At 57.2% G+C, this 14696-nt stretch overlaps 1 protein-coding gene across 1 annotated transcript; it reads left to right on the forward strand.

The window, feature by feature from the left end:
- The first annotated feature begins 1587 nt into the window (after positions 1-1587).
- Positions 1588-6610, forward strand: UPK3B (uroplakin 3B). Its single transcript, XM_029220658.1, has 6 exons — positions 1588-1669; positions 1820-1969; positions 2207-2444; positions 3671-3750; positions 4489-4618; positions 5085-6610. The coding sequence occupies exons 1-6, from the start codon at positions 1588-1590 to the stop codon at positions 5242-5244; spliced, it is 840 nt and encodes a 279-aa protein (XP_029076491.1). The 3' UTR covers positions 5245-6610.
- Positions 6611-14696: the final 8086 nt, after the last annotated feature.

A 14696-nucleotide genomic window follows, 5' to 3' on the forward strand; every position in this document is an offset into this window, starting at 1 on the left:
AGAATGAACTATTAACACGTACAACATGGATGAGCCTTGAAAACATTAGGCCAAGTGAAAGAAGCCAGACAGAGAAGGATGCACTGTGTGATTCACTTCATATGAAATATCCAGAAGAGGCACATCCAGAGAGACAGAAAGTAACTTAGTGGTTGTCAGGGGGAGAGGGAATTGGGAGTGACTGTTTTAATGGGTACAGTGTTTCCTTTTGGGGTGGTGAAAAGGTTCTGGAATCTGGTGATTTATGGCCAGTGAATTTTAAGAGGAAGTCTACAGGGGCTTCTAGGAAAGCTTATGTTTTTCTGATAAAAGAGAGAGATTGGATAACACCTCCCTGCTCCTCCTTTCTTCCTACTTTGATTGAGGATATGATGGCTGGAGCCACAGCAGCCATCTTGCTACAATGAGAAAAAGGCCAAGAGAATCTCAGAGACATTGACCCTATGGTCATTTGACCAAGCCCATGCCAGCAGCTGTCCTCCTCCAGGATTCTTGTAAATAAAAATAAATCCCTCCTTGTTTAAGCAAAACAAAAGCAAACAACCCCCCCAAAAAACCAAAGCCCCCAGAAAACAAAAACCACTGAACTGTACATTTTAAAATGACATGGTATGTGAATTATATCTCAATTTTTAAAACACATATAGGGAATTCCCTAGCAGTCCAGTGGTTAGGACTCCACGCTTTCCCTGCCGAGGGCCTGGATTCAGTCCCTGGTCAGTCAGGGAACTAAGATCCCACAGGCCGTGTGGCACAGCCAAAAAAAATTAAAATTTAGATATTTAAAAAATAATTAAAAATTTAAAAATACATGTATAGTGAGAACCCGTGGGAGTAATGTAAGTAGGGCAGGTGTCCCCAACGCCCAGGCTGAAGACCAGTACCCATCTGTGGAAAAATTGTCTTCCACGAAACCGGTCCCTGGTGCCAGAAAGGTTGGGGACCACTGAAGTAGGGGACTTGCTAGCTGTCAAGGGCTCTACAATCCTTTCTCTGAGTCCATGTGATTCCTTTGGACGAAGGAACTGGGGAGTGAGGGAGGATGCGGCCTCGTGGAGGAAGGGCAGGGTGCAGAGATGGCAGCGGGCCAGGGGCGGTGATGGGGCTGGCATCAGACAGGTTGGGGCTGCCCACTTCCTTCCCTGGGTGGGGATAGAAGGCCAGAGGGAGGCTCCTGGCACCTGGGGTGCAGGAATCTCTGGCATGTGGCCCTGAGCCCTTGTTTCCAGAGATCAGCCCTCCTCCCCAGGGCTGGGAGGCTGGGTGGGACCCAAATTCAGACATGGGCCTCTGGGGTGACCTGGCCTGCATCTTGGGGGTCCAATGACCTCTCTCGCTCAGCTCCAGCGGCCCTGCTCCTGCCCTCCTAACTGGCCCTGGCCTGCCCCACACCGGAGCCCTGCCCAGCTCCCTCCCCGTGGTGGGCTGGGCTGGGAGGAGGAGTGAGGGTGAACTTACATTTTCAGGTCTTTCAAGCCCTCGGCCAGGGGGCAGCCTGACTAACCAGCTCCTCCAGGCCCGCGGTGTTGGGGGAGGGGGTGAGGCCGAGCCCCAGGCTGTGGATGCGTGGGTGCTCTGCAGGCCATCATGGGGCTCCCCTGGGGGCAGCTGTGCCCTTGTCTGCTGCTCCTCGTGGTGCTGGTGTGGCCCCAGCCCTGCATGAGCCTGGGTGAGTGGGGGTCCCGGGATGGGTGCCCCTGGCCAGATCCAAGGGGCTGGGGCACCTGCCGGGACCCTGGGAGCCCGCCCCCTCCGATTGGGAGAGGCAGCCCCAGGGGCAGTGGGCCCTGGGCCCTCACCCCTATCTCCACGGCCGCAGAGCTCATCCCCTACACGCCGCGGATAACAGCCTGGGACCTGGAAGGGAAGGTCACGGCCACCACGTTTTCCCTGGAGCAGCCGCGCTGTGTCCTGGAAGGGCACGCCAGTGCTGCCAGCACCGTCTGGCTGGTGGTGGCCTTCAGCAACGGTATGTCCTGGTGCAGGCCTGGGGCTGAGGAGAGCTGCAGGGGCCCTGGGAACCCCTCACAACTGGGTGTGGATTGGGAGTTTGGGCTTTATCCAGAGGGCGCTCTGAGAGGTGACAAAGCCTCATGTGAGGCATGGAGGGCCAGGGCTGGAGGCCTTGGACCCAGCCAGGGGCTGTGGCGAGGTCCCATCCGCTCCTCCCCTCCGGCCCCAATCTGTTTGTCCCTCACTCCTGCAGCCTCCAGGGACTTCCAGAGTCCCCAGACACTGGCTGAGATCCCAGCCTCCCCGAGGCTTTCGACGGATGGCCACTACATGACGCTGCCCCTGACCCTGGATCAGCTGCCCTGTGAGGACCCAGTGGGTGGCAGGGGGGGCGCCCCGCTGCTTAGGGTGGGCAATGACGCCGGCTGCCTTGCTGACCTCCAGCAGCCACCCTACTGCAACGCCCCCCTCCCCGGCCCTGGACCTTACAGGTGGGTCACCCAACCTGGACCTTGGGAGAAGGCTGTGCTGGGAGAGGAGGGGTTTTGGGGACCAGGGCTGCCCCCCCACCCCAGCCTCTCCCCAGGCCTCTGTCCTGGCCCGTCCCCTTCCCGGCTGCAGGCGGAGCAAGCCCCTCCCCTTCACAAGCCTGGGTTTCTTCCTTTGTGGGGTCCGACCAGCTGGGGGGGCAGACAGAATGTGGCCCTTCCAGGAGGCCCACGAGGAGGAGATGGGCATCGCAGAGCCGGTGGGGTGGGGTGGGGGTTGGGGAGGAGTCTGCAGGCCCCACAAGGCGGGAGGGGAATGCTGCAGGGCCCACCGTCCCTCCCACAGGTAAATCTGGCGGGAAACTAAGCCTGGGGCTGAGGGTGGAGCCGGGGTGGGAGAGCAGGTGTCAGACGAGGGGACAAGGCCAGAGGTCCTCGGGGAGACCAAGTGCGGCTGGGGGAACCGGCAGGGGGCGCAGGCAAGGCGGGCCGGGGCATAGGCTCCACCCACGCCTCCCTCGCCCTCTCACCCAGCCCGGCCAGGTCCCCCTCCCCCTCCCCGTGGCCACTCCCTGGCGCGGCCTCCAGTTGTACCTGCCGCCGCATCCCTAGCGGCCCCCGGAGCCGTCCCGTCAGTGCCAGCCTGCTTGCGTTCCTTGCGGCTCGGAAACCTTCCAGAGCTCCGCCCCCCACCCGCGGACAAAGATACTACCGAGGCTTCGCACGGCTCCCGGTGCCCCCCGAGCTCAGCCTGCCCCCTCCCGTGATCCTGGGCTCCGAGTGCGCCCTGATCACAGCCCTCCCTCCCTGGCCTTTGCCTGGGGTGCCCGCCCTTATAGGGGGGCCTTCCAAGGCCTCACAGACTCCTCACAGCCAGCAGTTCTCTGGGAAGCCAGGGCCCCCCAGCCCCATGCGCCCCACTGAGCCACCCTGAGGCACCCTGCATGTGACACTTAGTAATCGGGGCCACCTAAACCAGATAGAGTGTCTGGAGAGCGACGGGTCAGATGGTTTGGGGCTGCTGGCACAGGTCACTGTGGCCAGAGAGGTCTCCGGGGGTCCTTAGAGCAGGGCCAGGCTTCAGCGGTGCTGATGGGCCCCACCCTCCCCTATACATGGAAAGGCCCACAGCCTGGCCGGCCAGCAGCAGCCGCCTGGGGCCTGGCCAAGGTGGGAGCCTCGCCCAGGGCAGTCGAGGCTCGGAGCCTCACCCTTCCTCCTCTCCCCAGGGTGAAGTTCCTCCTGATGGACTCCAAGGGCTCACCGCAGGCCCAGACGAGGTGGTCCGACCCCATCACTCTCCGTCAAGGTAGTGCTGGGGGAGGGGTGCTCCGGCTCTAGTCTGCCCCGTGTGGACTGGCCGCCCTCTCCACCATGGTCGTGCTCAGCCGGCCCCCACCCCATACAGAACCTCGTGCTGGAGGCTGGGGCACCGGGTCGACCCCATCGGCAGAGACACCGGCTCTGTCCACCCCAAAATGTTTGCCAACCCTCGGGTGCCCCGGGCCCCAGCCCCGTCATAGACAGAAGCAGTCTTCCCCTCCTTCAAGGAGCCAACCCTGTGCCCAGCACTGCCAGGTGGAGGAGAAGGGCCAGGGCAAGAAGGAGGCTGGAGTCGGTCAGGGCCGTGGGTCCCGGGATAAGGAAACTGCACGTGAAAGGCTGGAGTGTCCCACATGTGGGCGCCCGGGAGATGGGCTGAGAGGCCGGGCTGGTGGTGTTGGTGGGTCTTGTCATGTGAGGGCCTTGAATGCCAGGCTCCAGGAGCAGGGCAGTCCTGAGCTCTGCTGCCACGCTTCCTGCCACAGGCAGGGCAGTGGGCAGGCACATTGGTGGGAACAGCCCAGAAGGTGAGACCAAGGCAAAGGCTGGAGCGATGGCTGGTGGTCCAGGCTGGCAGAACACAGATGCCTAGCTGAGAGGGACAGATGGATGGGCTCAGGAGGCTGGCTGGGGATGTAAGGCAGTCAGCCTTGGGTGGGAGCATGGTGGGGAGGTGACCGCCCTGGGGTCCAGGGGCAGCCTCTGATAGCCACTGTGTGTGCAGGGAAGTCCCCAGGCTCCATTGACACGTGGCCAGGCCGGCGAAGTGGCGACATGATTGTCATTACCTCCATCCTCTCTTCTCTGGCCGGTCTCCTGCTCCTGGCCTTCCTGGCAGCCTCCAGTGTGCGCTTGTGAGTGCTGACACCCCCGAGGGCCCCTCTCTCACCCAGAACCCCTTCCCTCTCACTGGTCCCAGCACCTGGAAGCCCTCCATGAGCCCTGTGGTTCTGAGGTGGGCGGTGTCCCTTCCAGGGATGTGCAGGGAATTCCCCGCCCCCCCAATATCTCTCACCTGGGAGGTCAGGGAGGTGGTCCAGCAGCTCCTCTGACGACAGGTTCAGAGAAGGGGCCACCTCGTTCTGACTGGGCCCTTCTCCTCCCTGACCTTGTTTTCTCTCCAATGAGCCCTCTATCATTTCAGCGAACTGACACCCAGGTAGTCAGGGTGGCCACCTGGAGGAGGCACACCTCCAGTTGGTTCTACAAGGGAGGAAAGGGAGATCAGAGGCTGCAGGGGGAGGGCTCTGGGAGTGGAGAGCTCGGCAGCCTACTCCACCCAGTAGGATGACAGCTGCGCCTCTTCCTCTCCCTATCCAGCTCCAGCCTGTGGTGGCCGGAGGAGGCCCCAGAGCAGCTGCGAACCGGCTCCTTCACGGGGACGCGTTACATGACCCACCACATCCCACCCAGCGAGGCTGCCACGCTGCCCGTGGGCTGCGAGCCTGGCCTGGAACCCCTCCCCAGCCTCAGCCCCTAGCCTGGCCCATACAGCTGGGGCTGGGGCCGTGGGGGACCTGCACCTACGTGCCCCTCCCCCATCGCACCTCCCCACCCTGCCTGAAATCCATCCCACCACTAGCAGCCCTGCCTTGGGCTTTCCCAGTTCCCCCGCTCCAGGCAGTGAAGTTGCACTCAGGGGAGGGCTGTGGTCAGGCTGGGCATCCAGCCTCCGCCTCCATCTGCCTCAGTTCTGCCTGCCTCGAGTGAGGCTGAAAGGTGACATGGAGAGACCACCCTGACAGGAAGCTTCCAGGCCCCAGGAGGAGGCCTGCAGGGGGCCTTGTCTGCCCTGTGCAGGGGGCTGGGCTGGGCCCATCCTGGGGTATATGAGGCCTCCCTCTGCCCCTCTGTCCCATCCACCAGCGGCTGGGGCTGCAGTGGAGCCTTTAGAGGTTCTTCCATTTTCCCTGGACGGGGGCCCTTTCTGAGGGTGGCACTCACCAGCTGTAAGGTCTGACAGTGTAGACACACGTTATGACTTTCCGGCCACCACTCCTAACCCCCTTGCACACGCTGATGGCTCACACACTTATCCACTCACTCTCACGCCACAAACATTTATTGAGCTCCTGCTGCATGCCCTGCACAGTGTCAGACGTGGGCCCTCACGCAGAGCCCGGTGCTGTTCTTGGGAGCTCACTCACCGCTCTGAGCCTCAGATGACCACGTGTCCTGATGTGACCTGTTACTATTGGGAGGCTATCACTCCCTCACATTGTCACATACCCTTGGGCTCACACTCCTCAGACGATCACCCCAATGGACTCTCTGGGGTCCGCGAGCCCCCATCACCCAGGAGGATACACTTAACTCAGCAGCGTCCGTCCGCCCGCCCGCCAGGCCGGTGGTTCCCACTATGGCCACAAGGGGGCGCCAGTCCAACGCAGCCGCAGGGTCCCGCGCTTGCGCACTCCTATGAACTGGTGCGAGTCCCGCCGCGTGACCCGATGTCGTAGAGATACCGCCACTCAGGGGGGGGGTCTCTGGAGCTCAGGGCTCCAGGTCCCACCTCGGCCAAGCCAGAGGGATGAGCAGTCACGCTCTCGCTTGAGGATCTACGATGTGTCGTCTAATCCGCACAGCCGCCACCGTTTTCTGGACGGAAAAACTGAGGCTCAGTACCCTCCCCGCCGCGCACTGTCCACTGTCACCGCACCCCGTGTCCCTGGACCCAAATCCGGCCCCTCTAGTCTGACCGCGGCTCCCAGCAGGCAGGCCCCCCCGAGGAGGGTGCCCAGCGGTGGCCAGCGGGGGGCCCCTGCTTTTTGGAGATAAATAAAGGCAGTTTGGCTCCTCCATCCTAGCAGTGCCTGTGCTGGTTCTGGAAGAGGAGAATTTACACGCAGGGCCCAGCCTGGCCCCGACACCAGACCGGGGGCTGCCCTGAGCCTATGCCCTTGATCGCCAGCCCTAACTATACATTGAGGGTGCCCCATCTCCTGACGGGCCCAGGGAAACCCACCCACAGTGGGGGGCAGGGCCAGGAAGCCTCCCACCAACGCAGGTAGGTTTAGCAGTGCTCCCTCCCAGGCAAACACTTTAGGGGGGTCTACTTTGAAAACCCATGCACCCCTGGTCCCTTGTGGTCTCTCCCCCACCCTGCCTGCATCCCCACCAGCCACAAGACCCGTTCTAGGTGCAGACAGACAGATTGAGATGCAGTCAGGAGCTCAGGCCCTGGTGTCCTGGGTGACACCTGGCCATGGGAACCAGCCCCTTCAGTCAGCCACTTTTGAAATTCTGCTACTGTAGAGCCCAGGACCCTCTTGGATTTTTGGAATTGGAGGACGGTTAAAAGTGCCCTCCCCCACACCAGCTACCCCCAGAGGAGCCAGTCTCACACTGTCCTGCCCAGGCCTGGCTCCAACACCGAACAGGGAGGCCCTTGAGGCCCAGGATGCCCAGCTTGGGGCCTGCCCAGGAGGGATATGGTGGGGAGGAAGAGGGGTCCGCTGGTGTTTGCTGAGTGAAAAAATGAACAAACCTGCCCAAAGCTGGAGGATCAGCCAGGAGCAGGAACTGCCCCAGGCTCTTTCTGTCCCAGGGTCCTTTTGTGGCTTGTTCTTAGTGCCAGAATCTGTGCAGGTCCCAGGAGCTGCGACATCCTGTACAGGCCTGGGGCTGCCCCTCACTTCTGAACAGCATCTTCGAACCCTCTGAGGAGCTGCTGTCGCCCCATCGGGGCCACTGGGGCTTAACCGTGGAGACAGGCTCTGAACACACATTGCAACATGGTGAGTGAAGACTGGGCAGGGGAGCCCAGGGGAGGCAACTGACCCCACCTGATGGTCAAGGGGACTTCCTAGGGCTGAGATGAGTCTCAGGAGGCAAATGCAAGTCAGTCAAGTCAGAGGAAGAAGGAGAGAGGAAGAGAGGGTGTGACTCAGGGAGATCAGGTGTAAATGGTCTTGCCCTACGGTGGTACGGATGGTGCCCGGGACCGTGGCAGCAGGGACTGGGGGCCAGGAGGCCAGTAAGAGGGAGGGTGACCTCCAGGCCGATGGAATCAGCCCTGACCCAGCTGGGGCAGATGAAGCAGGTTGGAGGGGAAGAGTTGGATTCTAGAAATATTCAGGAGGTGGCTGGAGGAATCAGGCACTTATTAGACTTGGGGGATAAGCCAAAAGGAGAGGTTGTGCTCTCCTTTTAAAAAAAGAGACTTGTTTTTTAAAATAAATTTATTATTTATTTATTTTTGGCTGCGTCAGGTCTTCGTTGCTGAGCGTGGGCTTTCTCTAGTTGCGACGAGCGGGGGCTACTCTTCGTTGCGGTGCACGGGCTTCTCATTGCGGTGTCTTCTCTTGCTGCAGAGCACAGGCTTTAGGTGCGTGGGCTTCAGTAATTGTGACACTCGGGCTCAGTAGTTGTGGCGTGCGGGCTTAGTCGCTCCGCGGCATATGGGATCTTCCTAGACCAGGGCTCGAACCCGCGTCCCTGGTGTTGGCAGGCGAATTCTTAACCACTGTGCCACCAAGGAAGTCCCTGTGCTTGAGTTTCTGATGTGGGGACAGGTATGAATGCAAAATGGGGCCCTTTATGTTCTGAAAGCGGTTCTATCACCCCAGCTTTAGAGCAGATCCCCAGAAAAGGGGGTTCTGGGAACGTCATCTTAGGTCGGTGAATCCACAAATACACTAACAAATTGTTTGTTTTTTAATTAATTTATTTTACTTGTTTATTTGTTTGTTGCTCTGCGGCATGTGGGATCATCCAGACCAGGGCTCAAATCAGTGTCCCTGCGTTGGCAGGTGGACTCTTAACCACTGCGCCACCAGGGAAGCCCACAAATTGTTAATATTTTACAAAGATGGAAGCCAACCCTGGTCAGCGGGAGGCCACCCTGTGAGCCTGCCCAGCTGTGGGCGTGCTGCCCAGGCGCCACAGAGTCCACACGGAGAAGGGGTGGCTGGCGGGACCAGTCATCGCCAACACAGGCACCGTCACGCTGGCCCCCGGGGAGCCGTGCCATGAGCCAGACGCCAGCCCGGCGAGGGTCAGCTCGTGACAGCCTTGAGCAGGGTGCTTAGTGAGAACTACATTGTGGAGAATTTTTCATTAAATAATGTTTTAAATTTTCTCCAGGGCTGTATTTGGGGAAGTGCCTCCAAATCCATTGGCCCATAACATAATGGCTCAGTGGTTAAAAACAAGCTCATTGTTAAAAAGGAAAAACCAGCAATGGTTGTGGGGGCGATGACTCGCAAATGACTCATCAGGCCAGAAATCGAAGGAATCAGGATGACAGCAGGTGGAAACCAGGCAACCGGGCAGCATCCCTCCCTCCCTCTCACCCTCTGGGTTCACTTTATTCCTCTGTATCTCCGAACCACCCGTGTCACTCTGTCATCCCTGCAGTCCCCAGGCCGGCCACCTGGTCTCTTGCCGGGTTGTCAGCAGCTGCCCCTTTGCTGGTCTCCCGGTACCTGCGTCCCTGATCCCCACCCGCATTCTCCTCCCAGCATCCCAAGGGACCAGATTATACACCTAATGGTGTCACACCCTTGCTCACAACTCTCAGAGGGATTTCCTGCTGCAAGAACAGAATCCAGATTCATCACCTCAGTCCTGAGGCCCCATGATCCATCCCTTGCTGCCTGAATTCATGCCACACACACCCTCCGTTAGCCCCCATGCCACAGGACGTTTGCACTTGCTTTTCTCTCAATGTAGACCATTCCTCCACTTCACTCCCCTTCCTCTAGATCATTCCGCAGCTTCACTGTTGCTTCTTCAAGGAAGCCCTTCCTGACTCTCTCAGCTCTCCTAGAGCTGTGTTCCTTTCCTTCTCGGCACATTTTCTTTCCATTTTGTAATTAGACATTTAAAACGGTGAGCTTTTGCGTCTCCTCCACTAAACTGTAAACTCCAGGAGGGCAGGGATCACGTCTGCTTTGCTCGCCAGGGTACTCCTACAGCTAGCACAGCGCCCGGCTCCCAGTAGCTGCTTAATAAATATTTGTTGCCTGGATGCTTTATAAAAGGCGTCTTCGCACCGACTGCAGTCGGCTGGCCAGGGCACATGCTTCTTTGCCCGGTGCGGGTGTGTGACCGGTGGGTACCCTGGCTGCCCAGGAGCCTGGCACGTCCCACCCTCTGGCTGCTACAGTGGGAGGTGCAGACTCAGGCTCCGCCACAGGTGGGGTTCCTGGGTGGGGTGAGGGGGCCGAGTCCGTGCAGAGAAGAGACACCTTTTTGTGATTCTTACAAAGACATCATATGGCTAGCGCTGGCCGGAGGACATGGCAGCAAGAAAGCCATGTCCCCGACATAATATGGGTGTTGCAGGAGCTGGGCAGTCAGAATGGCAATCATCTCTCATGCCCAGGAAGATGGCCAGTCCCCAGGCACACACACTGTTATAGACAGAACCGTGTTCCTCACAATTCCTGTGTTGAAGCCCTAACCTCCAGTGCCTCAGAATGTGACTGTATTTGGAGAGAGGGTCTTTAAAGAGGTAACGAAGTTAAGAGGTCATTAAGTAAGTTCTTGAGGGTGGGATGTAATCCAGTCTGACTGGTGTCCTTATAAGAAGAGATTGGGACACAGAGACACCCGGGATGCTGCAGAGGACAGACCGTGTGAAGAGGCAGCAAGAGGGCGGCCGTGTGCCAGCCAAGGAGAGAGTCCCCAGAAGAAACCAACACTGCTTCCAGCCTCCAGAACTGTGAGGAAGTGCTGTTTAAGCAGCCTGGTCTGGGGCACCTTAGCTGGCGCATGCTAATCCACCCACCCACCATCACGGTGTTGTGGACGTGAGCGGTGACGGAGGCGGAGTGCACAGGGCAGGGGTCAGTGATGCGAGCTGACGGGCAGCAGCAACAGCGTGTGCAGAGGCTTGGAGGCAGGAAGGGCCATCACCCTGGCCCCTTGACCCAGCTTTCCGGGCCTTCTCCTCCCCTCCCTGTGGAGAAGCCAGAGGCCACTGCAGCCGCGTCCTGGCCCTCCCTTTTCGGCCTCTACCACTGGTCCCAGGCTTGCATGCATCAAGGAAGAGCCACGGTGGCTGCCTCTTGGCCCTAAATTGTGAGATTTCACTCCAAGGGGGCATTCTACCAAAAGAGCTTTCTGGTTTATGATTCTGGGTTTACGATGCTTTGACTAAACAGGAGAAGTGGTGAGCTGCCTGTCATGAGGGGTGTACAAGCAGACCTGGAAGGGGCTGGACCACTGTGTAGTAGAAAGATTCGGGGCAGGGTGGGGTCAATGAACTGTATGTAGGGTCTTTTCCCCTTGAAATTAGCACAGACGGGTGTCTGTTAGGGTCTGGTGAGTGGCCCCGAGGTCAAGCTGGTGGCAGGGGAAGGGACTAGGTCACCTGCATTCTCCCTCTCTGCCTGAAACCCCAGGCTGCAGATCTGGTGTCTCGCTCTGCTGCGGAGGGTGAGCCCAGAGCTTCTCCCTGTGCGCCTCCTCGGGGCAAGGTGTGATGCTTGCCATGGAGCTGGGGCCTTGTGTGGTAACACAGGGCTGGGTGGGCCTTTGGGAGCATTACCTGGCTGCCCTGTGTGTGTGTCGGGTGGGGGGGGTTGTTCGGAACCCCACCCTGTCCCATGAGTCACCCCAAAGGTACACAGCCAGGTAGGTCCTTGGGAATAGACTATTCCCCAGCGCTTGGTATGTCCCACTCACCACCACCCCCAGCCCTTCCTGGCCCCTCTGGGCATCCTGGTCCCACTCTCTTCACACTAGGCCACATGCAGCAGCCCTGGTTGAATGCAGGACCAGGAGGGACTCCTCAAGCCCTGTGGGTCTGGGAAGGAGCCCTCATACCTGGGCCTGGGTGGACAAACGGAGCCAGCTGGGGCCCCAAGTGGGCTGTGGGTATGGACACCCCTGGTACCCAAGGGAACTTGTCCCAGATCAAGCTGAGAGGGGACACTGAAGATTGCCTACATCTGTGGTGTGTGATTAAAAGTAGCATTTCACATCAGTAGGGAAAGGACTGATTTTTCAGTATTTTAGGTTTTTTTCAGTATTGGGGTTTTTTTGGAGGCTTCGTTACGTAGGCATGATTGATTAACCCATTGGCCATTGATGATTAATATAACCTCCAGCCCCTCCCCCCTTCCCAGAGGTAGGGGGGATGCAGCTGGAAGTTCTAACCCTCTAATCAGGTGGCTGGTTCCCCTGGCAACCAGCCACCCCCTTCCTGTGGTTATCTAGGGGATTTCCAAAATCACCACATCAACATAAACTCAGGTGTGGTTGAAAGGAGCTTGTTATAAAAAACAAAAAACAGGCATTTCACCTTTATCCCTCTGGAGCTATTTCAGGGAACAAAGGATGCTCCTTTAGGAGCTGTGGGCTGCCCGTACCACAGACAAAGACTATAATATATATCAGAGTAGCCATAGGTAACTGATACAAGGACGCGTACCAAACTAAGGAGACTGGATGCCTAGGCGGGGAGGGCAGGAGTGGGATAGAGATGGGCGCGAAGAGAAAAAATTAAAAAATAAAAGCAGGACCTTGTGCAGAGCAGTAATGAAGGGTGCCAGAAAAACTGAGAAGGAAACGTAATCCTTTGCTCCTGCAAGGCCTCCCAATTAAACACAGATGAAAAGGGGAAAGAGAGAGAGTCCTGCCTGGGTATTAGAAGACCGAGGGTTGGTTTCCAGCCCTGCCACTGACCGTCCACGGGGCTGAGAAAGTTCCTCTCCCCGTGGGGGCCTGGTTTTCTCATCTGTATTATGAGATTAACAATCGAGCCTGCCCTGCCTGCTTCTGGGGATCTGAGATGAGTCGATGGGCAAGAATGTACTTTCAGAAGGAAGAAGCTCTTCCCATGTTATGATGTCTGCTTTCAACTGCCTTTCAAAAGACAAAAAGAGGGGAAAAAAGTAAATCTGTATACTTATCAATATACATTATATTACAAAATATATGTGTATTATAAGTATATATTATATATACATATGTTTTGTAAGTATACACATATTTACATATAAGTATATGTATTATATATACATATAAGTATATATTGATATAGAGAGAGTAACATAGTGTGTGTGTATATATATATACAGTAAATATATATATATATATATATATATATATATATATATGGGACGGAGAGGCTTGAGAGCAAATATAGCAAAATGTTTACAATTGTTGAATCTGGGTGGAGGCTATATGTATGGGCATTCTTCGTACTATATATTTTCAACTTTCCTAGGTATGACCATTTCTGTAATAACAGGCTGGCAAGATAAAGAAGCCTTTCCGGGGCTGGGTCTGACCGGGATTCGCCGGCTGGGCCCCAGCTGGACCGGCTCGTGTCCCCCTCTCTTCCACATCTGGGTCCAGGAGCGCTGGTCCCGCTCTCTCAGAGGCCCACACACCTGCTTAACGTTCTACCTGCGCGACCTCCGTGTCCCATGACTAAACGTTGATCTCAGGATGACCTGCAACTCAAGCCCGTCCAGGTAACCGCCAGACGCTGAAGTGGCTGCTTCGCGAACGGCCCTGTGCCAGCCCCTGCGAGCCCACCCCCTCCTCCCTGCCACCCCGTGAGGAAGGAGGGGCGGTTCCTGCCTTGAGGAGCTTCCAGCAGGAGGAGGGCCAGGTGTGCACAGGGATGCACTTGATATAACAATACATTTTATTGCAATGATTATAAGATGGAGGTACATGCCAGGTGCTGGGAGGACTTTAGGGGAGGCACCAAAGCCAACCAGGGGACAGTTTCTAGTGATGCCAGACCCTGGGGTAGGTAGGACTGAAGGACAAGGGTTCGCTGGGTACTTACTGCAAGGCAGCGAGGGCCCTCCGGGCGGAGCCTGGCCTGAGCCACCTGAGAGGGGAGAAGCCTTAGAAGAGGGGTCCCAGCGACCTTTGGTTTTATTGTGTTTTTTTGTTTGTTTTAAAATATTTATTTATTTTGTGGTTGCATTGGGCACACGGGATCTTTTTTGTTGCGGTGTGCGGGCTCTTCGATGCGGTGCACGTGGGGTCTTAGTTCCCCTGCATTGCAAGGCGGATTCTTAACCACTGGACTACCAGGGAAGTCCCTCAGCGGCCTTTTGGTTGAGGCTCTCCAGGCGCACACTCAACTCCCCCGACCTCGTCTGCCTTCCCGAGTTTTTCCGCTCCGCTTTTGGCCCCCAGTTCCTTGGGGGCTGAGTCAATCACTGGTGAAATGCAGTAATGTTCAATCTTGAAAAGTCTGGAACTAGCTCGTCCGAGTAGAGAGTTGGTCACAAAAACCCTACTAGGTAATAACATAGTGTGGGTAGGAATATTCTCCTTTTTTGAAGTTCACTGAAATAAACAATTTGCACAGTTTAAGTATATTGGGAAAGCAAGATAATGCAGGTGGGCTGGTAATCAAATAGATTATATATTTGATTATATAGAGATATAAATTAAATGTGTTTTAATAACTAAAGAATATTTATAATTAATTGTTTAAAAAAATTTTTAAGTGCTCCGCAAAGGAGTTTGAGTTTTAGGAGGGTGGCTCCAGTCAGCTATGGAGCTGGGCCGGCGGGGGTGGGGGCTGGTGCTTGGGGCAGGGGACCACCCTGAGGGTCTGCTGCTCCAGTCCAGGTGAGAGGTTGTCAGTACACTCTCTGCCCGCCGGCCCTGGGCCCCATCCGGGCACCTTCTGTCTCGAGGAGGGATTGCCCTGCTCTGGCAGTGGCCAGAGATGGAGGAAGGAGAGAGGGCAGGTCACCTGGATAAGGAGAGGAGGTAGGGTGATGTTGGGGAGCCCCCTTCCGGGGCCAGGCGGTAGGGGTACAGCAGGGAGGGAGTGCCCCTAGGCTTGCCTTGGGGGGTGATGCTCCAATTCTGGGTCTGGCCCGGCTGGCTGGGTGGTCTTGGACAAGCCCCCTTCCCTGCTCTATGCCTCGTCTGAGAAATGAGGATAACTCCCTTCTGCAGAGGGGGGCCGTGGGGAGCCGTGGTTGCCAGGTTGGGGGACCATTT

Source organism: Monodon monoceros, unplaced genomic scaffold, assembly GCF_005190385.1.
Source record: "Monodon monoceros isolate NGI ecotype Baffin Bay Population unplaced genomic scaffold, NGI_Narwhal_1 Super_Scaffold_13, whole genome shotgun sequence".
In the NCBI taxonomy this organism is placed as follows: domain Eukaryota; kingdom Metazoa; phylum Chordata; class Mammalia; order Artiodactyla; family Monodontidae; genus Monodon; species Monodon monoceros.